At 41.0% G+C, this 26955-nt stretch overlaps 2 protein-coding genes across 2 annotated transcripts; one reads left to right on the forward strand and one right to left on the reverse strand.

Annotated features, from left to right (window-relative positions):
• Positions 1-3227: 3227 nt before the first annotated feature.
• Positions 3228-20222, reverse strand: LOC103695896 (glycine-rich cell wall structural protein-like). The gene is made up of 3 exons (XM_008777342.4): positions 19960-20222; positions 10850-11024; positions 3228-3478 (listed from the first exon to the last, which is right to left on the reverse strand). Exons 1-3 carry the CDS (start codon positions 20093-20095, stop codon positions 3388-3390), a joined length of 402 nt encoding a protein of 133 aa, XP_008775564.1. The 5' UTR covers positions 20096-20222; the 3' UTR covers positions 3228-3387.
• A 2152-nt stretch (positions 20223-22374) lies between these two features.
• LOC113461146 (zinc finger BED domain-containing protein RICESLEEPER 2-like) lies at positions 22375-23235 on the forward strand. Its single transcript, XM_026800708.2, has one exon. The coding sequence runs from the start codon at positions 22375-22377 to the stop codon at positions 23233-23235; it is 861 nt and encodes a 286-aa protein (XP_026656509.2).
• Positions 23236-26955: the final 3720 nt, after the last annotated feature.

The raw sequence follows: 26955 nt of genomic DNA on the forward strand, positions 1-26955 counted from the left end.
TGCATAATCTGTATAATTTACCATTCGTTATTGTAGAACCATTTTCTATACACGTAAATCCAATCACGTTGTACCTATGAACATCCCTTTTTTGTTTGTAGTATTTCACTGTATACCTTTTCAGGGAACTTTATAATATTGATTGTAGAAATTTGGCAGAAGGCATGCATTTCTGCAAGTATGAATCTGACTGCTTTTAATCTGCGTGTCACCAAATCCCGGAGACTACTTCTGGGGCTTTAGGGAGACACTATTTTGACAGGAGGTTGCTGATGTCTTTTGCACCTCTCTTTAATCCTATATACTCTAGCAAACATAGTGCGAGGTTTGTACAGATCGTGTTAAATTGCATAGAGGATGGTCAGCGTGATGAAATTCTATTATTCCCTGAGAGCACTCTAAATTAATAGAACCAGAACTTTCTACCAAAGACTTGTGAAGGAAGCTGATGTTGCAGTTCTTTATTATCTCAATCACTGCTGATGGAAACACGATGAGCGGCTGTAATGTCTGGTTTATAATGAGCTCTAGATCCTTTTGGAGTCTGATTTTGTAGGTGGCTCTGATATGGGTCATTCTTGTGCAGGCCAGGATAGTTTGCTGTCATGGCAATTGGCATGCGCGCGGTCAAATTCGCAATTTGTCAAGATCCAAATTGAGAGAGAGAGAGAGAGAGATCCAAATTTAATTTGTCCAGATCACAATTGACGAGGTTGCGACGGTCAAGTTCCCTGGGATTATTGGTTGAGGAATTTAGCTGGTTTCAACTAATTCCGACTTTAGGATCCCAGGATGATAAATTCAAAGAATTAGGATCGACACAATTACCGGTGCCTTTAAATACTAGCAGATGGTTCTGGCATTAACAACTCCACCACGCTTTAAACAAATTCAGTTCAAACAACTTTAATTTCTATGCTTAATTCCTTGAGCAATATTCATCAACAATGCTTGATTACCCTGACAGCAGCAACATACTCTGCTCAATAATTTTGAAGCAAGTTGGATGTCACATGATCATATGAATAAACGTATGGGTTACAAGGAAGGCTAACTCCACACAAGTTCCAAGAGACGAAGTTTCAGACCCCCATGTTCCTGACTCGATACGGTTTAAGTTTCAGTCCCAGATGCAGAGAAAAAAGTGGCTTGAAGACCTGCACACACCGCTCTATCTAGTGTCATGCAGATTCTGCAATCCAACTTATTAATAACGCATGCACTTCTACATGAATAATCTTTATTTGGTGGTAAATACATTGTAAGGATCAGGTAAAGCTTCATGCAGCTAGCAAGGTCTCCCATGGAAGGAGTTCATTATATATAATTAATATATATATATATATAGGATTTTTTGCGTGAATACCCTTCTAAATATCGAATTTTGCGTGATTACCCTTTCAAAATTGATATTTACATGTATACCCTCGTAAAACTCTGTTATTGTACAAATACCCCTAATATAACGGTTGTTTTAATGGTGTTAAAAAAATCATATTTATATTAATTAAAAAAAATTTAAAATGATGTTACTATTCTTACTATTTCCTCCCCCCGTATCGGGATCCTAAGAAGAAGAAGAAGAAGACAGGAGCTCCACTTGGGCCAGAGAGAGAGAGAGAGAGAGAGAGAGAGAAAGATCCCCTCTATGAACTAGCAGTCCTCTCTCTCTCTTCTGGGCCCAAGAGATTCTGAAGCAGGGCACAGCTGTGTGGAGCTCCTATCTTCTTCTTCTTCTTGGGCTCCCGATATGTAGGGGACGGGGAGGAAGCCGGGCACCGAGGGGGGGGGGGTGCGGTGTGGGGAGGGAAGAGTAAGGCGGCGGCGGCGGCGGCGAGAGGAAATAGTAAGGATAATAACGTCATTTCAATTTTTTATTTTATTTTTAATTAATATAAATATGATTTTTTTTAACACCGTTAAAACAACCGTTATATTAGGGTATTTGTACAATAACAGAGTTTTACGAAGGTATACATGCAAATATAAATTTTGAAAGGATATTCACGCAAAATTCGATATTTAGAACGGTATCCATGTGAAAAACCTATATATATATATATATATATATATATATATATATATATATATATATAGAGAGAGAGAGAGAGAGAGAGAGAGAGAGAGAGAGAGAAGCTTTCAAGGGCAAGCCACGCGAAGTATTGAGCACAATAGGTGGGGGTTTCGCAATCCCCACTAGCAACAACCAACATGGAAATGGCTATTTCTTTGAACTACGTGAAAGGTAAACCTCCATGCACCTGACCCTGTTCTTGATTTCGTAGGGATTGAATACGCCAATGAACAATATGCATCTAAAATCATATACAAGCCCTACATGGATGTGCTAAATTTTCTCATATACAGGATAATGCGCAAAGTTAAACAGGTGAACAGGAGCTTGTCTCGACAATCATCCTCTTCTGCCTTTTTTTTTTTTTTGGTGGTACAAATCTTTCTCTTCTGCTTAAAAAACCATATTGGACCATGTTTCTTCAAATATTCTGCTTTGGATAATTATATTATGGGCGGGTCTCTCGTGCATCCCTCTCTATTAAAAGAAAAGGAAAAAAAAAAAAAAAATCGTCTTGAGCTGTTAGGGATATTTGAAAAAAGGCTGGCTACCCCTATTTACATAACCAAGTGCCCACGGACCTCTTTTACAAAATAAATAAATAAAAATTTCTTGATGTCATATATATTTTTTATGACCACAATTTAATTGTTGCTGCTCACCTGTATCATCTAATGATTTCTAGCTAATATGCTCAGTATATGCAATTTTTCTGTTATCATGAGTACGTAAGATGCTAGTGTTCAGTACGTAAGATGCTAGTGAGAAGACCGTGAAATATTTTAGGAATGGCTTGTCTAAGTCTTTTAGAATGCCAGCTAGGGATGTTATTTAAGAGTATGCACCCTTTGTTCTGGACACAGTCAAAATGCCCACTGGATATAAAGACTGAACTGGTGTGATAGGATCTTAAGAGGTAAAGAAAAGAGAAACAAATGAAAAGAGACAGAGACCTATCTTACAATCCAATGCCAGCAGCATTCACGTGGACTTAATGCGGTATGTGAGAAATAAGCAAAGGTGCCTAAAAGTATGAGAAAACATGGCCGGAGGCTCCATACTCTGGATTAGGGCCCCGTGTGGCCTGGTCACTATATATGGCAGAAATGGAATCAGATGCATGGATAACCTAAGCATATTTAAGCCCAGTATGTGAACGTCGAAGAATTTTGAGCTGCCAATAAAAAATGGTATCTGAAAATGTTTTCAACCTGAGACTTCTGCATCAGTACTTCGTTACATGCACTAGGTGGGTCAAGGAAATGTAGTCTTCAATACAATAATATGTACTTCCAATTTTCCTAGAGCTCATTTCACCTCCATTTGTCGATCTCTCTTGAAGTCGCTTTGATTAGCTTTTTGGTACTCTCAATAAGCTCATCAACCAGGGCTTCAATCTGTTGCCTGAAAAATTGGAAAGAACAATAGACGAATGTAAGCACAGCATGAATAAATTCCAACCACAAGACAACATAAGAAAAAGATTGGGAACATCAAAATCTTGAAAGCAGTGGGCAATGTCAAAGTACAAAAAGAAACTGCACGATACCAATATGCACAAAATTTAGTAAAGAATGATAACAAATATGCCATAGGCACATGATTACATTCTTATACAATCAAGAAAATGAATCAGACTAAGAATGAGCCAGGATAATTGATTTAGCTAAATTTCGTAAACTTAACAGCTTGTTAAAGTGTTCTAGTTCTACCAGTGATGGCCAAATGCTTTATTATTAGCAGGCAGAAGTGGGAATAGCATATGGAGAAGAATTACATGAGATCAATTAATATTTGACAACAGTATATAATGATTCCTTGAGTATATCATGATTAAAGTTATCTGATATTCACCACATATCACTTCAACATTTTCATAATTGCAATCTTCATCCTAGTTAATACTGTTAGGGATGGTCATGTTGAGCTCTTTGGTGAGATAGAAGGTTATTCTCTGTAGCAGGGAGATTTCTGGTGTTTGGAGGTCCATCCTCTTGTTGTTTTCTTTTCTTTTCATTACCGAAATGAGAACTGGTTAGGCGCTTCATGCCTAACTTTTTCCTCTAAAGTTGATATTCATGAAATGCTTAGCTGCCATCTTCATTATATAACATTCTAAATGATCATTTTCTTCTCATAGTTTGGTCTCAGTTGGTATGTTCAAACATGGTCCATTATAATCATCCAACCAGGGTAGGCCGAATCAGACCGAACTATCCGATTCGGCCCGAACTGAACCGACTCTGTGAGAAACCGGGTCAGTTCACTTATTGGAATCGGTTTCGGCCTCGAACCGGCCGGAACAGGTTCTGAACCAATCGAAACCGGCCGGAAAAGGCCCGAACCACCTGGAACCATTCGAAATCGGACGCTTCCGTTCGAACGGATCGTACCGAGTCGATCCGGTTCGGAACCAGAACCCCTTCCCTTCTACTTCTTTTGTTAAAAACAAGTGTTGAAAAGGTCTTACGGCTAAACGACTCCCCTTCCCCCCAAGTTTCAAAATTACACCGATTCAGCGCAATTGGAGTAAGATCCAAATAAGATGTGTTCTCTCTCCCTTATCCCATTTCTTATATTTTTTTTGTTTGAAAAAATAGCTCAAAATTTGCAAAATAAAAAAAAATTGGGCCAAAATTTTCAATTTGGCCTTGATTTTATTGTATGCTATAGATCTATAGATGATCTACACGATGACATAAAAATTTTTAATTTTTAGATTATATATAATTTTTAAATATTAAAAATATATTTTTAGATTAAAAAAATAAAAAAAAATATATAAAATCAGAAGTGTATGTAGGGGCATGCAAGCTACTCTCCAGAAAAATTTGGTGTCCATTTATTCAAATTTTGATGCGATTACGCGCATAGTAGCCTAAGCCTAAATTTGAAAAAAATTGAGAAATAAATAGCTTTTAAAATATGACATCCATTATTGGGTTCTACATGGATCTGAGCTAAAATTATTTTTTTTAAATATTTATATTTAAAAATTATTTTAAAATTCAAAAAATAATTAAAAGATATAATTAATACTAAAATATATGAAAAATTAGTAGTACGTATTACATAATTTAGAAGTTATTTCTGAAGTGGAAAACATATTTTGCTGAATTTATGATATTTAAACATATTTTTAATTTAAAATTATTAAAAATATATAGATAGATAAAAAAATATAAAATATTTGCATTATGTATTAGATAAATCAGATATATTTTCTGAGGTAAAAAAATTATCTTCATCATAACGATATTTTGCTATTTTTAAATAATTGAGAAACTAATGTACTTGATAAACCTGTAGAAATAGAACCATCAAGAAAAAAGAAACCAGAATGTGACATTGGTTGGCGTTATGAGCAAATGCTCTTGGGTCGACAACATTGGAAGTGCAACTAATACAACATAGAGTTCAAGAAAGGAGGGGTAATCAAATTGAAGCAGTACTTAGCTGGTGGTTACTTCAACGTATCAATGTGCTGGAAATGCCGATGAAAGGTTTGGGAACTGATGAAGAAACACTTCTAATTTCAGAGTAGCAAAGGAAAGTGTTTTCAAGAAGAAGGTGGAGGTGGACTGCAGAGCGGCAGAGCCACCTTTCTATCACTCCAGAGACTTAGAGGCATTTGTTCCAAATGACGAGGAGACAGATTCAGACTCTCATGCAGGCAGACTTGGATGATCAGTGGCAACAAAATGAGATGGCCAGGCATAAGGTTCGATTTGAGCCGTCATATTACGAGTCGGATTTCGGTTCTGTGAGTAGCAAGGCAAATCCAGAGTTCAGTAGGATCTCCTCAGTCGAGGAGGCCGTCAGTAGAGGCGGTGGCCGTATTGCATTTATGTTGGAAGTTTTTGGTAACAAAAAAAATTCATACAGAGAGATTCCACTATAAGCAGCAATTCATGATTTAGATTCATATACCTACTCCAGCAGAGATTCGAAGCAACAGAGAGTTGACACAATGCTGAAGAAGCATAAGAATGATATGTGCCGAGTTATTAAATCCTGATTCCACTTCAGCCACAGCCCAGCACATATGGCAGACAATACGTACTATAGGTCTGCTATTTTCTCCATATAGGCTACCGTCCCGCTGTAGATCCTCTAGATCCGAAGGACATCTACGGTGAGCTTCTTGATAATAATAAAGAACTAAAGAAATAGATTGCTTTATATACGAGCAAATGGCCCATATATGGACTGATAGTGATGTGTGATGGTTGAACCGGTCCTACTAGACAGAGCATTATCAGCTTATTGACATATTGTGATACAAAAACTTTCTTTCACAAACCAATTGATGCTTATGATCAGGTGCACAACGCAACGTACATCCTCAAATTAATAAAGAAGGTAATTGATCAGGTAGGAGATGAGAATGTCATGCAGGTCATCATTAATAATGAGCCACGATATAAAGCCGCCGAAGAGATCTTGATGGAGTGATGGCCATATATTTTTTGGACCCCATATGCTACACATCGTATCGGCCTCATATTGATGGACATTGCGAAGATTCATAGTGTGTAGTAGATAGTGGAGGCAGCCCAAACCATCACCAGATATATTTATAACCATACATGGGTTTTTTCACTAATGAGGAGGTATACAGGAGAAGAGATCTTGAGACCAAGAGTCATACGGTTTGCTACCAACTACATTACACTTGATAGTATTCTTGAGAATAAAGCAGCCTTATATTAGATGTTTGTCAGTCCCAAATAGAAGAAAAGTAGATATGCGAGGGCTGACATTGAAGAAAGCATTGTCGAGGACTTGGTGACAAAGCAGACATTCTGGCAGCAGGCCACTGTGATAGTGAAGGCTATCATACCATTATATCAAGTGCTTCAGGTCGTGGACAACAAAAGGTACCCCCAGATGGGCTTCTTGTATCACATGATGGAGAGGGCAAAGATTCAGATCAAGAAGACAGATCCAACATACGCCTAGGAGTACATAAACATCATTGAGCAACCGTAGGACTACCAGATGAGTAAAGACTTGCATCTAGCAGGTAAGCAGTAACATTAAAAATTAGATTGTTCCTATACTTGTACAATTTTACTAAAACAATAATGAATTCTATCTATAGCATACTACATGAACCCTCAGTTTCAGTACACCGTAGCTGGAATCGATATGGATGACAAATTTCTAGCCGCTCTGCGTAATACGATTTACAAGATGGAGCCTGATCTAGAAATCGTGGTCTTATGTCTATAAGAGGTAAGTTAACTTAAGTGACATATGTAAGTTAACTGATATTTTCAATTATTAACATATATACAATACGATTCTTTTTCACATACCAAAATATTTAGAAAGAGCACTAATAGTTTTGGAGTCTCCACAGCTGTCGTAAGTAAGAAAAGTATGAATCCAGGTATATTACACATCAGAAGGACTGTGGCATTAGATGGTTACTAATATGATACTATCTTATATATAATTTTTTTAATATTTTTGCAGCTAAATGGTGGAATCCATTTTAGTTTGTCCGCGAAAAATCTTAAGCTGCTAGCTATCCAGATCCTCTCCCAAATGATCACCTCGAGTAGCTATGAGCACAACTAGTCCACTTTCGTTCTCATCCATAGCAAGCAGAAGAACCGTTTGACACATAAGTGCCTAAACGATCTTGTATATGTTCATAACAATATGAGGTTGAGGTTGAAGTGCATTCGGAAGGAAGTGAAATTGTACACAGATCCGATCTAAAGTGTTTTTGTTGATGATGAGAATGATCCTATGATCGGATGGCTTGTGGGCAAGAAGCAGGAGCCGAAGCTTGATGAACAAGGATCGTCTCCTCGACCGGCTAGTTTCGTAGCTAGTGAGGTTAGGATCGATGCAGGGCAATGAGCAGAGAGCAATATTTTACGCATTCTTTCAGTTGATCAACCACAGCCATAGGAGAGCCAGTCACCACATAACTTCTTGTCTGAAACAACCTCTCAGAGATGATTGAGAGATGCTTAGACAAGGCCACTCCGCTATCCGGTCGACTCAGTCAAGAGGGCAACATACATCCTCCTAACATAGCCAGACAGAGAGGGACACGAAAAGTAAGCAGAGAGTGGCACGAAGAATAAGCAAACAGCGAGTGACACGAAGGGTAAGAAGACAGTTGCCCAACACACTTAAAAAATAAAAGGCACATGCAGCCCCAATGGAGAGTGGAGGAGCCAGTTCTTTCAGATTCAAAGACCAGAAGCAGCAGTTCTGGTGGTCATAGATCTGCTGGCCAGAGAAAGAGTAGAGAACATGAGAGCACCGTTTATGAGACAGCCATAGGATGGTCTTCGACTCACCGGAGAGTCTCAGTTTACACATGCTACACAGAATAGGGACTACGATGCATAATCTAGTGGAGCCCACGAGGATCCGATTGCATATAGAAGATAGGTTCTTCGAGGTTATTCAGAAGGGCACGATACAGCTGCAGATGGTCTCGCACATAGAGTAGGATTTATAGACGTATCAAGTTCCGAGTCGTATACTGAATCCTATTACCCATAGCCACATGCAGTCATAACCCATACAAAAAATGAATATGGATATGGTACATCTGAGGTATCTTCCAATGGCTACTATTCTACCCAGCTCGGAGCATCTTATGAGTCGGATTTTGTTGCCGGCTTATTCGGATGGACCCCTTCACAGTCGTTTTATCAGTTAGTTTATCAGTCAGAGAATGCTTCTTAGAGTCAGAGCTTCGGCGAGAGATCCGAGAGTGCTTATAATCTGGAGCGCATTCCTTATGGGATGAACCTACAAGACTACAATGTCGCTTGGTTAGAGAGATGGACTGATGTGCTTCCTCACTATGCTAATGATCCAGATATCTATACATCGCCACTAACGAGATTTTAGATATTAGTATGTATGTTGTACTTTAAATATATGCAATTGATTGTTATTTTATATTTTTGCACTAGATTTAATAATATTTCATGTTGCTTCTTTTAATATGCAACATCTTACTAATCATTTTACCTTTTGTATCATTTTAAAATAATAAGATGTATCATTTAGGTTAAATCGGAATCATAGAAACATCAAAAAAAATCAGAAAAACATTAAATTAGACTTAAAATTATTGAAAAAGTTCAAAAAGATTAATTACCAATTAAATCAACTTGAAAAACTCAAAAAAATTAGGCACGCCGGTTCCGAACCGGCATGTCTAAGCATACTATGTGTTGGTATGGCATCGAACTAATACCGTATCGACCCGTCCGCCAACCGGTGTAAGTCCCAGTACCGATTCAGGGGACCTTGCATCTAACAATTTTGTAACATCTTCAAATAGTCTATAGGCTTTCCAAGGTAACTAATGTCCGACTGTTTGACTCATAGCTAACCACTGGCATGGCCTTTACAGTTGGAAAGCCTCTTGTCATAAAACAGTACTTACAGTCCAATGTTGTTTACCCTCTCAGGTGAAGGTACAGTCCATTGCTTCAATGAATACCTTCAGAATCTTACTGCCCAAATATGACATACTGTGTGGTTGCCAATCTATCAAATGCTATTTGGGATTAGACACAATCAGATTCCTTTTCCTTCCATGTCTATGTATATGTAGTTCTCTTTGCTTAAATTTATTTCACCCATTCTTCAAAATTATTTTACATTAGGTACACTTAATAGTTGACCTCAGATTTTATTCTAATTGTATAGATTGTATTCTTTTGTCAATAGCATGTTACCTAACATCTGCTACGTCAGTACTTTATGCTTTCATGCTTTCATGAAGTAATATAGATAAAAATCTATTCCAATGCATGAAATAATATATTTTATTTGGAATAACCATCAGATCATAACTAATTTGAAAGAGTACTAAAATGATGGATTGCCTAGCTTTGTGGGCTCCGGCATTATGATGTTAGTGAAGAGAATGCCCACAAAAAGAGCTTCCGTTGAATAATGAAGAAACCATAATCAAATTATAAAAAGAAATAATCCAAAATCAAATTATACAAAGAAATCATCCAAAATCAATTTATACAAAGAAATAATCCAAAATCAATTTATACAAAGAAATAATCCAAAATCAATTTATACAAGACGCCTATAGCACTCTGGAAGCATAATTTTATGACTTCCAGGTTCTCTCAACCCACCTAACAACAACAACATATCACTTTTCTAACATTACTCCTATAAAACTCGCATAGACTTTAATAAGTTCATTTATCTTTGTTTTAAACAAACTGCTAACAAGTAACCAATTAAGAATTCTCTTAAAAAATTAAAAGAATCTAAACCAACAAAGATCACTTTCCTAGTTGTCACTTATAAAGTTATTATGTAAACAACCTAAATTGAATCATTGATTTTTATGTATTAGGTGGTTAATTGAGTGCAAAAGTAGAAGCCTACGAGTTATGAACTTAAAGTAATGGGCACCCAGTCTGATGATTTCGATATGCCCACTGAAAAGTTGGGGCTCCATGGAAGAACTTAGACTTGTCTGAAGGTGGAGAGGACCTTACATAGCCATGTGACTGAGAAAGGGTCTTCCAAAAAAGGCATGTGAAAACAAAGTAGATAATCTTAATGAGAAGCTTATAATTCCAATTCCAATTAGTTGAGGTAAGAGTGGTGGTCATCATAATGATTTAACAAATAGGCCTCTACAAAAGCGACCTTAAGTGCCAAAAATATACTAGGTTTAAATGCAAATACATTATTTATCATGAAAATGACAATCAAGGTCATGCCAGACTAATGAAACAGAGTCATTAAGTTACTTACTCAGGTGGAATGTTTCCTCTCCCGTGGAATAGCTTCCCCACATTTGTATATCTTCGGTTCTCATCATATGCAATTCCTTTTCCCGCACCATAACCAAACCCAATACCTATTCCACATCCAGCACCAAGTCCAAATCCAAATTGTAAACCAGGAAATCCAGCACCTATGCCCGCACCTGTTTTAATAATTTAAGAGTGAAAAGGCACCCGCATGTATCAGCATTTTAGCAAAACTTTATAAAGAGAATATAAATAGTACTACAAATCAATTTATCGTTTTAAGTTAGAGTAGGAAAAGAATTTTTCTTCCTGAAAGTTTAAGCAATGATTAACTCTCAGCAAAACCAACTAAAACGCAAAGGTATTCTTTTATCTGCAATTCTGCTTGGTGTTAGCTATGGATATGCTTTAATGGTAAAGACTTGAAATTTGATGTCCATTCCTCTTCCTTCCATCAATAATAAAATACTGTTATAATAGAATAACTAGGATTTTAGAACTCATCGATTGAATTGCATAGAATCCTTGACTGCCAATAATGTGCAGCAAATGAGAACCAATAATGTAAACCTTATGCTGATGATTGGAAATATGGCACAATGGCTGAAAGTCTGAAACAAAGTCCTTTTGGATTAATTATGACTGGGTGATGGTTAGTGATAATCCTTGTGGGCTAATCAAGTACCAAAGGCTACTATCCCATAAACAGGCTGGGTTGGGGTCGGATCCATGCTAGATCTGCAGCTGAACCCAATAATGTATGGACCTGAATCTGATCCCAATGGGACAAGTAACATCCACATCTAACCAATATCAGATTTGAGTTTGGATTCCAGTTAATTATCAGGTTTGCTTGTGCTCATGTAATGACTTACTTAGGTTTTTTCCATGCTGATACTTTTAACTTTTTTTCCTTCTATTTTCCTTCTTCCACCACTTACTAAAATAGTTTTGAATTTTTTTGCTTTAAAGCACTACTTGCCAATGCAACTTAGATATTCTATCACAGCAAATGGCTAACAAATATCTTGATCAAGATAAGCAACAAAAGTCTACATGATTTTTAAAAACATTTATTATCTCCACAACCACATAAGCTAATGTGGCAAATAAAAAACTTGCAGTTGAAAGTAGGACAATAGTTCATAGATCTCTAAAATATATCAATAATTCCGATCTCAACTTTTGCTTCAGAAGCTTCCTCTAACTGCCTCAGAATTTCCTGAACATTTCAGTTTTCCAGAATCACAGAGTGCCACAACATTTTAATACTCGGGCACAATGAGACAGAAATGGACCATCATGCTAACATTAGCTAGAAGTGCCGTGCATATGGGGACACCAAGACACTTGGCACTCATGCCAATTATCAAGGTAAAACATAAGCACTAGTGGGAGGGTACTTGAAGGTACTTGATTTCATGCATCCAAGATATAGAAGGCATGTTATGTACATAAGACTAGACAAGAATAAAAGTAGAAGGCAAACTATCTTTGTAAGTTCATATATTTATCATTACATCTCTAACTAACTATTTTTTTAATATTTCACTGGTTAGTGGACAAAAAGACAAACTCTCAACTATTCCTTAGGATAGAAAGATAAACAGTGGAATTGATTCATGTGTGATGCCAAACAACGACAGTAAATATTGCCCACCACAGCCATACGTGTCTCATTATATTTTGTTGTTATAAACGTGCCCTTTGGATACATAAGTATTTGATCAAGCATCAGAGCAACCAATTAACTTTAACTATTTTATGTGAAGACCATTTACTTCTTGTGAAATTCACGTAGCCTTTGGCTGCTTATATTGGATTGAGATGCTTATTAGCCTTCTATTGCATCCGCAAAATAACCTAACTGTTGTAGTTTCAGTAAGCTGTCAAATACATTTAAAAAAGAATTTTTAAGGTGTTAAGTGTTGGCTAAAGGAAAACAGAGGGAAAAAATTTCATGAAAAAGCATAACTAAACTATTAAATTGGTCAAGTTAAAAATGACAATAAACTGGAACACATAATTGAACATTAATCGAGTTCAGATCTGATGCATCTTAATGGGTTCAGATTTATGTCCAAATCTGATAGAGGATGTCAGGTTCAGACACAGATCTAGCATGGAGCCAACTAAAGTCTGACCTGTTTTCCATTCTCCTTGTTAAAAGAAACAATTCCTCTCAAAGTGGTCTCTAGGAGATTTGGATCCTCTTGAAGTGATCCATCTTCTTCCACCTTTCCTACATATTGTTATTTAAGATATAACAGTATCAATATCAATTACTGTCAGAGGATTCGTACTCGCCATAGCTACATGTTCACGATCTCAAGAATCTGGTGCAAGCGAGTGATGCTTGGTATGACCGCTTGAACAAGATTTGACTAACATACGCAATGACAAAGAGCGACTTATACAATATATACCACAAGCTTCTGATGCAGCAAAGACCAAGACTTGCCAATAAGTGTCCAACAAGATGGTATAATAGGCGATGAAGCCATTCAAGGAGGCCAACAAGTTGCAGATGTTGAAGATCAAGGCTGAACTGAAGCAAAGCAATGCCACCATCAACAATAACATTACCACCCCCATTGATCTCAAGGAGTTGAGTACTGTGATGAATATCAAATAAAGTTCTTGAGCAACAACATCCTTGGCGGAGGTATCTAAAATTAGTTCCAACTCAGATCTGTGCAATGGTTCTATTGTTAAAGATCAAGATTCGAGAGTTTTATCGTCAAAGATTCATCAGTTTTTGATTCAACAATCAATGGAGCTGATGATGATGTTATTGAGAAAGATCTATTATAGGCCACGTCGGTCAGAAAGGGGCCTAAAACCGAACCCCAAGTCCCAAGGGTTAAGATTGCACGTGAGATAGGAGTTGCATGGCTTGCGGAGGTCAAGAAGAAGCTGTCAAAGTTGTTGCATGGATTACGCAGGGAATAAAACAGCTTCAAACGTTTACATGCAGCGTTGCCTAGTCAACTAGCCATTGGAGCTAGTTTAGGAGTCTGTTTTTCCATTTCAGTTACTTCCCGTTGTTGTTTACTGAGTTAAGTTTAGTAGCTTAAGTTTCAGTCATGTACTCGTTGGTTTCGCCGGGCTTTAGCCTATTTAAGGAACTAGAGTTTAGCAATAAAGAAGTGAAGAAAATTTCCTCAACTATTGTGGTACCGTTCTCGCCTTAAAGAGAATATTTTTTTTATCTGTTATAATCCTTCTTTGACTGGGACCACTATCAGTGGTATTAGAGCGCGGTTTTAATGGCCACTAACAAGGAGCAGATTGAAAGATTGGAAGCTGGGCTTAGTGGCCTTCAAGAAGGCATGAGTTGTATGGAGCTGGGAATCGCCGACAAGTTACATCACTTAGAGGAGAGTTTCAGCCAACCTGTCCGACATGTTGCGATCATTCAAGGAGGACTCAAACAACACCAGTCACAACACCGAACGAGGAGAAAATTCTCAAAACCGCACCGAGAACAACTGGAAGCAGGAGGAGGACGACTGGTCTGTTCATCAAAAATGGCAAAGTTGAAATTTTCTTGGTATTCTGGGAAAGACCCCACCGAATGGTTCAATAGAGTGAAACAGTTTTTTGATTTTCAGGACATTTCCGATGCACAAAAGGTGCCGCTAGCTTCGTTCCACCTTGAAGGCGAGGCAAATCAATGGTGGCAGTGGCTCAAGAGGACTTTCCAGCAAGAAGGAAGGGTGATTTCATGGGAAGTTTTTGAAGACAAGCTTTGGGCTTGTTTTGGACCATCCGAGTGTGAAGATTTCGATGAGGCTCTTTCACGGGTCAGGCAAGTCGGCTCATTTAGAGATTATCAATGTGAATTCAAGAGGCTCGGCAACCATGTTCGGGGCTGGATTCAAAAGGTGCTTGTAGGGACGTTTATGGGAGGTTTGAAGGCGAAGATAGCCGACGGCATTCGCATGTTCAAACCACAAACTTTGAAAGATGCCATCAGCTTGGCAAAAATGCGAGATGACCAACTCACAAGATAGAGACGATTCCTGCAACCACCTCCACCACCGGCGCGGGCTTCGCTAGCTCTCCCACAAGCAAATCATGCAGCATTTGCTGCTCCTGCACTACCGGTTAGACGGCTGACTTGGGATGAAATGCAACGTAGAAGAGCTCAAGGTCTATGCTTCCACTGCAACAAACGTTTCAGGCCGGGCATAGGTGCCAACGATCTCAACTGCTACTTCTAGAGGGGCACACCAATGCAGGCGGTATTATTTGTGAGGACGTTACGAAGCAACAACCACTGGAAGAGGACCCAGGAGTGCAACCCAAGCAGGAACTAGAACCAGAAATCACCTTACATGCTTTGACTGGATGGTCTGTACCCAGAACGATGCGCATCACAGCCAAGATTGGTCCCGACGAAGCTGTTGTGTTGATCGACAGTGGATCAACGCACAACTTTGTTAATGACCGCTTGGCGAACTTGCTTCGTCTACCAGTTGTTCCAACCGAAGCATTCACCGACAAAGTAGCAAATGGTGAAAGATTACAATGCCAGGGGAGGTTCGAGAAGGTACGGGTTAACTTTCAAGGCACTGAGTTTTCACTCACCCTCTACTCTACCATTGTTAGGCTTAGACCTTGTATTGTGAGTCCAGTGGCTCCAAATGCTGGGTTCTGTAGTTTGTAACTGGAAACAGTTAACCATGGAATTTATTTGGGATAACCAAGCCCGAAAGCTACAAGGAGTAGAGGTGCAAGCTATTCAGGGGGCTTCATTGAAGGAGATTACGAAGGATTTTCACCAAGGCCATGCATTATTTGCGGTTTGTTTCCAACCAACCATGGGGACAGCAGCTAGGGACGAGTCGCAAGTCGAGAGGTAGCAGGACATGCAGAAGGTGTTGCAAGAATATGAGAAAGTCTTTAAGAAGCCCACCAGTTTGCCACCAACCCATGATGTAGACCATTGCATTCAGCTTAAGGAAGGGACTGAGGCCATTAACGTCCAGCCGTACCGATATGCCCATTTTTTCAGAAGGCAAAAATTGAGAAGCAAGTCCAAGAGATGCTAGATTCGGGGCTTATCCGCCCTAGCACCAGCCCATTCTCCTCGCCAGTACTATTAGTAATGAAGAAGGATGGAAGTTGGTGCTTTTGCACGGACTACTGCGCGCTCAACGCCGTCACCATCAAAGATCACTTTCCAATCCCTATGGTGGACGACATGTTGGACGAGCTCTACGGTGCTTCTTACTTTACTAAATTGGACTTGAGGGCCAGGTACCACCAACTAAGAGTTAATCCTCCTGATATCCCTAAAACTGCATTCTGTACTCATAACGGACATTATGAATACTTAGTCATGCCATTTGGTCTTTGTAATGCGCCTTCTACATTTCAAGCAATAATGAACTCTATATTTCGTCCCCATCTTAGAAAATTTATATTAGTTTTCTTTGATGATATAATGGTTTATAGTCCTACTTGGGACAAGCATTTGACACATGTAAGACAAACTTTGGAGATATTGAGGCAGCACAAATTCTTTGTCAAGTCTAGCAAATGTGACTTTGGACAACAAGAATTGGAGTACTTGGGGCATATTATCACCAATCAAGGAGTAAGGGTGGATGAAAGCAAGATTGCAGCCATGGTAGCATGGCCACGGCCTATTAACATTTCTGAGTTGCGTGGATTTTTAGGGTTGACAGAATATTACAGAAAGTTTGTCCAAAACTATGGCATGATCGCGCGACCTCTCACCAACCTTCTCAAAAAGGGACAATTCGGATGGCATGATGAAGTTGAAGCGGCCTTTCTTGCCCTCAAGAAGGCCATGACAACCACGCCCACCTTGGCAATGCCAAATTTCAACGACTCCTTCACTATTGAGACAGACGCATCCAGTGACGGAATTGGTGCGGTATTGACTCAACAAGGCAAGCCAGTGGCGCTCATGAGTTGGGCCCTAAGGGTGACCAAGAAATCATGGTCCACTTATGCCAAGGAGATGCTGGCCATCGTAGAGGCAATATGTGTATGGTGGCCTTATTTACTAGGCAGAAAATTTTACATACAAATCGATCAAAGAAGCCTTAAGTATTTTTTGGAGCAAAGAGTGGCAACATCGGAGCAACAGAAATGGGTGGCCAAGCTTTTAGGCTACGACTACGAGATCATACACCGCCCGAGCCGTTAAAATTCTGCAGCCAATGCCCTATGACGTAAACAAGGTAGTCCCATTCTTCATCATATTTTTATTCCGCAGATTAATTTATGGGAAGAGATTAAACAAGCGGCAAAAGATGACCCATACATCAAATCCATGGGGCATGTGGCCGAAGTCCAACCTGAAGGCCCATTCAAATGGCACAATGGCCTACTCCTTTACAAGGGACACGTGATCGTACCGGCCAACCCATCACTATGGGCCAAGCTACTCCATGAGATGCACGACACTAAAGTGGGCGGCCACTCGAGTGTGCTACGCACGCTTAAGAAATTGGGCAACAATTCTACTGGCCTGCGATGCACAAGGCAGTCCAAGAATATGTCAAAGGATGCGAGGTATGCCAAAAGACTAAGGCAGAAACTTTGGCTCCCGCAGGGCTCCTACAGCCGCTACCAATTCCATGCCAAGTCTGGGACAAAATTACTTTGGATTTCATTGAGGGACTACCAACTTCGCAAGGCAAGGATACCATCTTGGTGGTCATAGACAGGTTAAGTAAGTCAGCTCACTTTCTTACTTTAACCCATCCATTTACCGCAAAGACTGTTGCAGAAAAGTTTGTGGAAGGGGTCATCAAGCTCCACAGGATGCCCAAGACCATTGTGGGTGACCGAGACCCAATCTTTATTAGCAAATTCTGGCAAGAGTTCTTCAAGATGTCAGGCACCAAGCTGTAGCTCAGCTCTGCATACCACCCGCAGACCGACAGACAAACGGAAGTTGTCAACCGCTGCATTGAACAGTATCTTCGGTGTTTCGTTCACCAATGGCCGCACAAATGGAGTTACTTCTTACCTTGGGCGAAATACTGGTACAACACAACGTACCATATTTCTACCGGGATGACTCCCTTTTAGGCACTATATGGCAGACTCCCACCTTCCATTCCCTCATACAAAGATGGTCTCTCACTTGTACATGAAGTTGATCAGCATCTTTTGAATTGAGATGAACTACTTCAGCAACTAAAGGCCAATTTGGAGCGGTCTGTTAATCGGATGAAACAGATGTCATATCAAAAGCAGAGGGATATCTCGTTCAACGTCGGCGAAATGGTCTTTCTTAAGCTCCACCCTTACCGCTAGCAGACGGCCTTCAAACGAGTTCACCAGAAATTAGCCAGCCATTTTTATGGGCCCTACCAAATTTTAGAAAAGCTCGGCCCCGTTGCCTACAAGTTACAACTACCTGAAGAGGCGCGTATTCACCCAGTTTTTCACATATCGCTACTTAAGCGGTATGAATATCAGGGCAAAAATACGGAAGCACTGCATGCGGAAGTACCACCATTCACCGATGAGGGGGTGATCATTTTGGAACCTTTGGCCATCCTGGACACTCGCTGGATTAAACACGGAGCCCAACTTGTTGAAGAAAGCTTAGTGCAATGGAAGCATCTACCGATTGAGGAGGCAACCTGGGAGCGGTCTAAGATGCTGCGGGAGAGATTTCCAACCATGGACCTTGAGGACAAGATCCACCTCATGGGGGAAGGATTGATAGGCCATGTTGGTTAGAGAGGGGCCTAAAACCAAAACCCAAGTATCAAGGGTTAAGATTGCACGTGAGATAGGAGCTACATGGCTTGCGGAGGTCAAGAAGAAGCTGTCAAAGTTGTTGCATGGATTACACAAGGAATAAAATAGCTTCAAACGTTTACATACAGCGTTGCCTAGTCAACTAGCCGTTGGAGCTAGTTTAGGAGTCTGTTTTTCCATTTCAGTTACTTCCCGATTTACTGAGTTAAGTTTAGTAGCTTAAGTTTCGGTCATGTACTCGTTGGTTTTGCTGGGCTTTAGCCTATTTAAGGAACCGGGGTTTAGCAATAAAGAAGTGAAGAAAATTTCCTCAACTATTGTGGTACCGTTCTCGCCTTAAAGAGAATATCTTTTTTATCTGTTATAATCCTTCTTTGACTGGGACCACTATCAATCTAATCATTGATGAAATCATGGAAATGATTGTGGAAGATTCGATGGTTAAAAACGAAAAGGAGCTAATCACAAATCTAAACATTGAAGCATCAAATTTTGTTTGTACAAGGATGGCGATCAAAACTCAGCAATTCAAGGATCTGTTTCTTGTTCCTTATACAGGTACATTAGCATATGCCATCATTGATTTAATTTTGACTGACAAAGGCAAAGGTCGTGATAAACTGGCTTAACAATTTAGTAGCTCGATCACCATATCGGTACACAAGAAGCAAAGACCAACTTTTGTGGTGGTGCATTGACTGTACCTCATCATGCCATTCGATCGAAGAAAATCTCCGTTACATCTCCACCTTGTGGAGAAGGTTGATTTGAAGGGTGGGGGAACAACATGATCCCTAATCTAAAAAGAGAAACCTGCAACTAAGCTAATTTTATTTTTTCAATTTATTTAGTTTTCTAGTTTTACTAGAATTAGGTCTTTTCTTGTTAGCCAAGGCATCTTAGCCAGTAAATATATGAGTCCTAGGGCATGAACTATCAAGGAGGAGAAATCATGTTTTAATGGGGGCTAACCATCCTGGAAGTGGTTTCTAGGAGGTCTGGATACCCTCGAAACAATCCATCTTCCCCCTTCTTCCCATATACTTCTAATTAAGATAAAATTTCAGGGAATTTCTTTGTTAAATTAGTTCAATGGAGGGAATTATATTAAATAAATAACTAATCTATCATGATTCACTCCAAGCTAATCTGGTGCCTGGTGGTAGAGCAATTCTTGGAAAGCACGATAAATTTGTTCAGAATAGCGGTCTCACCACAAACTCAAAAAAAAAAAGGAAATAAAAACAGAAGAAATTGATCGGGTGCCGAGATATATATATTAATAATCCAAAGAACAGGGAGATATGGTGTCAGCGGAAAGAGGAAAAGAAAAAAAAAAAAATAGAAAAAGCTGACCTCCGAGGAGGCCGATACCGACGCCGACACCGCAGCCGGCGCCATATCCGATACCGGGTCCAAGCTTCCCGAAATCTTTGGATTTCAACACCGGGAGGTTCCACAGCAAGCCCCTACCCCCGCCGTTCCCGTCCATTCCGACTCACCTATCGATCTCTCCCTCTTCACTCTCTCTCCGCTGTTGCTGGAATATTCCAGGCCATAGCAGACGGATGTATCATTTTGAGGTTGAGTCCTACCCGTTCCGAATGCTGGACCACATGGGGTATGCTGGGGTGACCGGGAACGAGCTCATTTGAGCCCGCCTCTGCATCTCTTCTCATCGTGTAGTTTTTAATTAAAGAGATTTTCTAAATATAGTTTTTAGTTAAAAATTCCCTATTATCTAGCAAGTAGAGGTAATCACGGGCCTTCTGGCCCGCCCGGCCCGCCCAGCCCGGCCCGAAATTTTTCGGGCTTGGGCATTGAAAAAGAGCCCATTGGTCGGGCTTGGGCAGGAAAAATGGCCCGATCAAAAAAATTGGGCCGGGTCTGGAAACTTTTAAAAATGGTCCGGTTCGGCCCGGCCCGACTATAAAACAGTAAAATATAATATATTAAAAATAATTAAGAAACCCTAGTAAAACTAAAGCCCTAATTCCTAAACCCCCCCTCCCCCTTTCCTCGCTGAGAGCCGCCGCGACCCCCCCCCCCCCCAAACCCCCCCCCCTCTTTCCCTCGCTGAGAGCCGCCGCCCCCCCTTCCCTCGCCTGAGAGCCCCCCTTCCCTCGCGGAGAACCACCGCCCCCTGTAGCCGGTTTCCGCCGGTTTCCCTGTAGCCGCCGCCTCCTTTCGGTGTCGTCGCCTCTTCAACGACCGACCGACGGCTCTTCGCATCCTTCTCCCCCGGACGGCAACCTCTGCGGCTCCGGTCACCGACTCACAGTCACCGGTAAGATTTTTCTCCTCCTCCTCCTCCTCTTCGAGCTCGATTCCGGATGAATTTTGCCCAAGCTCGGAAGTAAAGCCCCATATAGCTTCAAGCCCGGATGGAAGAGAGAGAGAGAGAGAGAGAGAGAGGTGGGGGGGAGCGAGAGAGCTCGGAACTCGGAACTTCCATTAGGTTTTGAAATCTTTGGGACTCTGGAGCTTCCCCATCGGGCCGAGTTTTGAGGGTGGGGGGGGGGGGGAGAGGGAGGTGGCTACGAGTCTTCCCCTTTGATGGAAGGGAGCTTGGACAGTAATTTTGTTTTGGGTGGACCGGTGGAGACTGGAGAGAAAGAGGGAGGAGGGATTTGGTTGGCTTGATGCCTTGATGCCTTGATCTTTCATCCCATCGAAACTCTGAGGAAGAAAGATCAGGGGATTGGAGATGGACGAGGGATCTTTCATCCCTTCTCTTTTTCGGTTTTGGTCTTCAGAGTCCTCCCCTCACATTGCTCCAGTTCCACTGTTCCAGCTATAGTTCTCCCTTGACCTGAGATGGGCTCCTGATTTTTTTTTTTTTTTTGCCGGTTGGATGGGGCTTTATTTTTATTATGATAAATACTACTATCCCAACTCCCAAGTAATGAAGGGATGGTTTGTTCATTGTTGATAGGATAATTCTTATGAACTAAATTTTTTGTATAATTAGTTGTATAATTTTTTGATAGGCTTATGTCAATGGCAAGCGAAAGTTCACCTATTCCTGTGGCAGATAATGAGCATGAGGATTGTTATGTCAAGGATGGTAAAGCAAAATCAAAGGTATGGATGCACATGGTCAAGCTTCGAACCGAAGATAAGGACATATTGAAAGCACAATGCAAGTATTGCAAGGAGATTTTTTCAGTTGCTTCTAAGAATGGTACGTCTCATATATGGTGCCACTTAAAAAGATGTTCTAAACGTTTTCATCATGACATAAGGAATTACACTATTTCAACTGAAACCACAACTTCTGGAAGCACATCTTTGCATTTGAAAAATCCCAAGTTTGATCAGGAAGAAGTTCGTAGAGCTATTTGTATGTTTATTATTGCTGGTGCACATCCTTTTAGAACTTGTGAGGAACCTGGTTTTAAATATATGGTATCTGTTATGTGTCCTCAATACAAAACCATGAGTAGGCATACTATTAGAAGAGATGCATTGAAATATTACATGGATGAAATGAAGGTTGTGAAGGAGGAGTCAGCACAAGCACCGGGGAGAATCTGTTTGACTTCTGATAATTGGAAAAATGATTACACATAAGATGAATATATTTGCATCACAGCACATTGGATTGACAATAGTTGGAAGTTGCAAAAAAGAATAATTAGATTTGCAGCCTTAACCCCTTCCTTTGATGGGCTTTCTATTGCTGATGAGGTCGCTTTATGCTTGGCTCAATGGAAAATTGATAGTAAGGTTTTTACCTTGACATTGGATAATGCATCTTATAATAATACCATGGCTACTTCTCTCAAGATTCGTCTTTTTGCAAATAAATCTCTCTTGCATGGTGGTGATTTTTTTCAAATTCGTTGTTGCTGCCATATTATAAATCTTATTGTGCAAGCTGGTCTGAATCTCATTGATGGTGTTATTTGTAAAATTAGAAATGTGGCCAAGCATTTGAAAAATTCAATTCCAAAGAAGAAGAAGTTTTATGAAATTGCTGAAAAAAGTTTTCATTTGAATACCAGAAAAAGATTGCGTTCTGATTGCTGTGTTAGATGGAATTCTACTTTTTTAATGTTGGACCGTGCTGTTTATTTCAAGGCAGTTTTAGATCACTGGGGACAGCGTGATAGAGAATTTGGAATCTTTGCACTTTCTGAAGAAGAGTGGGAAAAAGTAGCTAATCTTCATAAGTTTTTGAAAGTGTTTTATGATGTGACTAATCAGTTTTCTGCTAGTAAGCATCCAATAGCAAATATTTATTTTAGGAGGGTGTGGGAGATTCATAGAAAATTGATAGAGACTGCTAATGGCCCATATGATTTTATGGTTGATATGGTTAGAGAGAGGCAAGTTAAATTTAACAAGTATTGGTCTGAGTATAGTTTGATCTTATCTTGTGCTACAGTTTTGGATCCCCGTTGCAAGTTAGAGTTAGTTGAATATTGTTATTCTAAACTTTATGGGAAAATTAGTGCAAGGAAGATGGTTCAGAATATTAAGAATACTTTGTATGATTTATTTGAGGAGTATATGCTGCGTTCAACTTCAGTCTCTTCTCCCAAGATTGGAACTTCTAGTGGCAGTGATGTTGGTAACCATGATGCAGATAGTTTTGAAGATTATGAATTATTTTTGAGTAAAAAATAAAAGCTTGATCATGGGAAGTCACAATTAGATATTTACTTGGAGGAGCAAAATCTTGGGCTGCACATCGATTTGGATATTTTAGTATATTGGAGAGATGTCTCAGGTCGTTTTCCCGAGCTTGCATCGATGGCTCGTGATATTTTGGCTATTTTCATATCAACAGTCCCTTCAGAGTCTGCCTTCAGTATGGGTAAAAAGTTGATAAATCCTTGGCGAAACTCACTTTCACCAAAGACAATTCAAGCTATTACATGTTATGAGGATTGGTTGCGAGCAAAGGGCTTCTCATTAGGTAATTCTTTAAATCTTTGCTTGTTCTTCTATTTTTTTCTCTAATATATATTTGAATAAAAACTATTTTTTTTGTTTCATATTTATTTGTTTTTACATTTTTTTAGGACAATCGGGTGTCTTGGGAGCTAACATGGAAGAATCTAGTGAGGATGAAGATGACGAGGAAGAGATGGAAGAGGGATTACATGGTTCGGTCATTTAGATATTCTATTAATAACTCTAATAATTATTCATGTTCAATTATTAACAATTGTTAATGTTCCAATTTTATGTTTGTAGGTTTTGAGAGTTAGAAGATGCAAGGATATTCTTCTACAGTTTTCTATTATGGAAGTGGCTTCAAGAATTATGATTACATTTACTTTTGAATGCACAAAGATGCATGTTTGTTATAATGTTAATAGGACAATATAATTTGTATTTTGTCTAAATATGTAATTGTCTAAGTTTGTAGTTTTTATTGTTGGGTTGTAATTTTCAGCTGGATAATAGTGTTTCATACATTTTATTTTCTTTCTATTGGCTTGAAGATGCAAATTTTTTCTTTTTTAATGTTTATAGATATATCCAAATTCCAAAGTTTGAAACCACCACCAACACTATCTATTTGAAATAGGCTACTTATATGCTTAACATTAACTAATTAACCATTGGAGAAACAAAATAAAGCTAAAAAAATACATCCAGTTTTAGAGAGCCCATTAAGCTGTTAGGCCATTTTGGCCCATTTCTAGATTCCAAACAAAAAAAAAAATCGGGCCTGTCGGGTCGGGCTTGGGACCAGATTTATAAGGTTGGGTCAGGCCTGGACAAAAATTTAAGCTCGACAGTCAGGCCGGGCCGGGTCTGGGTATAGCCATCGGGCCTAATTTCTGCTGTAGAGCCCGGCCCGGCCCGAATTTTGATCAGCTCTACTAGCAAGGTTGCTTTCATTTATATCATAAAAAATAATTAAAAAAACCAGCAAGGGTGTCAAGTTTGAGGGTCCTCTCTATTAGGCCCTTTGTATTGAAAGAAATCTTTGTGCGCATGTTCCAATAATCGTGCGATGGGTGTGGAATATTGTTGAGGACCCCCGTAAGCCACACCATCGGGGCGGCAGGATAGGGAGCAGTTGATGGTTATGGACGAGATTGGAGCACAACTAATGTGGATGGAGACCGGCCGAGAGGAGGAGCAACGGACAGCGCCACACATAGGCCACGCCCAATGTGTTGAGGACCCACGCAAGCGACGCCAAGATCGCGCCAAGCCAAGAGAGAACCGTGCGCCAACTGAAGGCCCAAGTGGCCAAATGATGTGCCTTGTGGCCGGCCACCCTTTGCCCAACCACAAGGTTCATCCACGACATTGACATCGCATGGGATCCACCCGCGCGACAGACCTCACCTCGTTAACTCAACGGGCACTCGGCTTGGTCTCTGGCCGAAGTCGGCTCGGCCTTCGGTGGGGTCTGAGGTTGGCCTGGACTCTGGCCGAAGTCGGCTCGGCCTTCAGCGGGGTTCGAGGTCGGTTTGACCCAGACTGGAACTCCTAGGTCGCATGACCCGCTCAACCGGGACATGCGTCCCGTGCATCCGGGACGTGCGTCCCGCGTGGAACCTTCACCAGCCTTGGCCGAACCTCACTTGGCCAAGGCTCATGACTTGGAGAGCAACCATGCCAACACTCAGCCATTTGATCTATCCGCCCAAGACCCTCCAAGGGCAACTATGTAATTGGCCCTTCTTAGGGTTGTAACAGAGGTATATAAAGAATGTTGAGAGGAAAATTAGGAGATTTTAGAGAGTATTCAGCATAGTGTTCAGCCGCCAAGAGCTTGGAAAGCTTGGCTTTTATAATCGGCCCTAAAGCATGTTCTAGGGCTTGGGCTAGCAAGGATCCATCACAAGCCTCGCTAGATTTTTTCTTTTTTTTGTAATCTTTTTGGAATAGAATCATTCAGCCATTTTTCTTTCATTTTCCACTTGCAAATGAGTTGATTCCATCAAGGCCAAAGCTTGAGACAAGCTATAGCCAGTAGTCCTGTCCTTGGCCTTGAATTCCATAGCCGTTAAAGCGCATTTACCACCCGGTGTTACCTCCTCTTCGGCCCAAGGCAACAGCTCATTTCAGCGTGCACAAAGAGCAACGAAGGGAAGGCTTGGCGTGGGGCTTAGGGCCGAAAGCCCCCTCCAACAAATATCCTCAAACGACTGGTGGGCTGAGGGATGGGTGATCGCAAGCCAAGGAGAAGGTAGCAGCTGCGGCACCAAGGGATGGCGAGGAGCGCTCTGTCCCGGGGGTGGCTACAACAAACCTATCGTGGGCAGAGGTGGCTAGGGGCCATCCTCTACAGGTGGCCTGGATTGGCTACAGGATCTTGGGTATGGAGTTAGAGATGCTTCAGCGGCATTTCATCGATGTTCTGAAGCTTCCGTCGGAAAGAGTGGAGAAGGCTAGGATGGCTTGGAGCTCCACGATGGTGATAGTGTAGAGCTTGGGGAGAAGAGTCCTAGCGGATTGGTTCGCCCGGGAATTGTGCTTGAAAGGGAAGCTTGACTATGAGGTCGAAGCTTTCCCGATGGCGGAGGAGCACCACTCCCTTCGCTTCAAGAACGAGGAAGATCGGAAGGCAGCGATGGAGAACGGGTCGTGGCTGGTTGCTGGACAGCTCCTAGCAATGGAGAGGTGGCAACTAGACTTTGTCCCAGGGGTGAAGGTGGTGAATCAGGTGGTGGTGTGGCTATGCCTCCCACAGCTTCCGCTCAAGTATTGGGAGAGGGGTTCCATCTTGGAGATTGCTGCTGCGGTGGGTAGTCCAATCGTGGTGGACGGATTCACCGACCAACTGCGTAAATTGGGGTATGCGAGGGTCAAGATCGAGTTGGATGCTAGATCTTCCCTGAAGCCAGGCATCCTCATCCAAGGACTGATGGAGAAATTTTGGCAGATGTTCATCGATGAGAGCTTGCCGGCATTCTGTTACAGTTGTGGCTGCATCGGGCATGGGGAGGGTGTGTTCTAGTTCTCTTCCCTGGCTCTGGTTGAGGCGGTGGGAGTGGGGGCTCGGGTTGCTTCGAAGACCGGGAGGTTCAGCAAGTGACTTGAATGCACTAGGGAGGGAAACGGGTGCACTCGGGCGAAGCTTTGAGTCAGGCTCCGAGAGAGGTGGTGAGGTGGGCCAAGCTCGTTGCGGAGACAATGAACTAGATGGAGATGGGTCGGGCTGACACTATCATGTCAAAGGCTGGACCGAGCCCGGGCGCACTAAAGAGGGCTTGCAACCTGCCTAAGGCCGGTGGGGCATCTAGGTCTGGGAGATTTGCTCTGGGTACTCAACGGCCTGGCTCATCCTCTTCGGGTGAAGTGAGACTGGGGTGGCAAGGTCAACATGGGAAGAGCTCGGAGCTGGTCTATGGGATGGGTTGCGTGGTCCGAGCCCTC

The sequence above is a fragment of the Phoenix dactylifera genome, chromosome 7 (assembly GCF_009389715.1).
Source record: "Phoenix dactylifera cultivar Barhee BC4 chromosome 7, palm_55x_up_171113_PBpolish2nd_filt_p, whole genome shotgun sequence".
In the NCBI taxonomy this organism is placed as follows: Eukaryota; Viridiplantae; Streptophyta; class Magnoliopsida; order Arecales; family Arecaceae; genus Phoenix; species Phoenix dactylifera.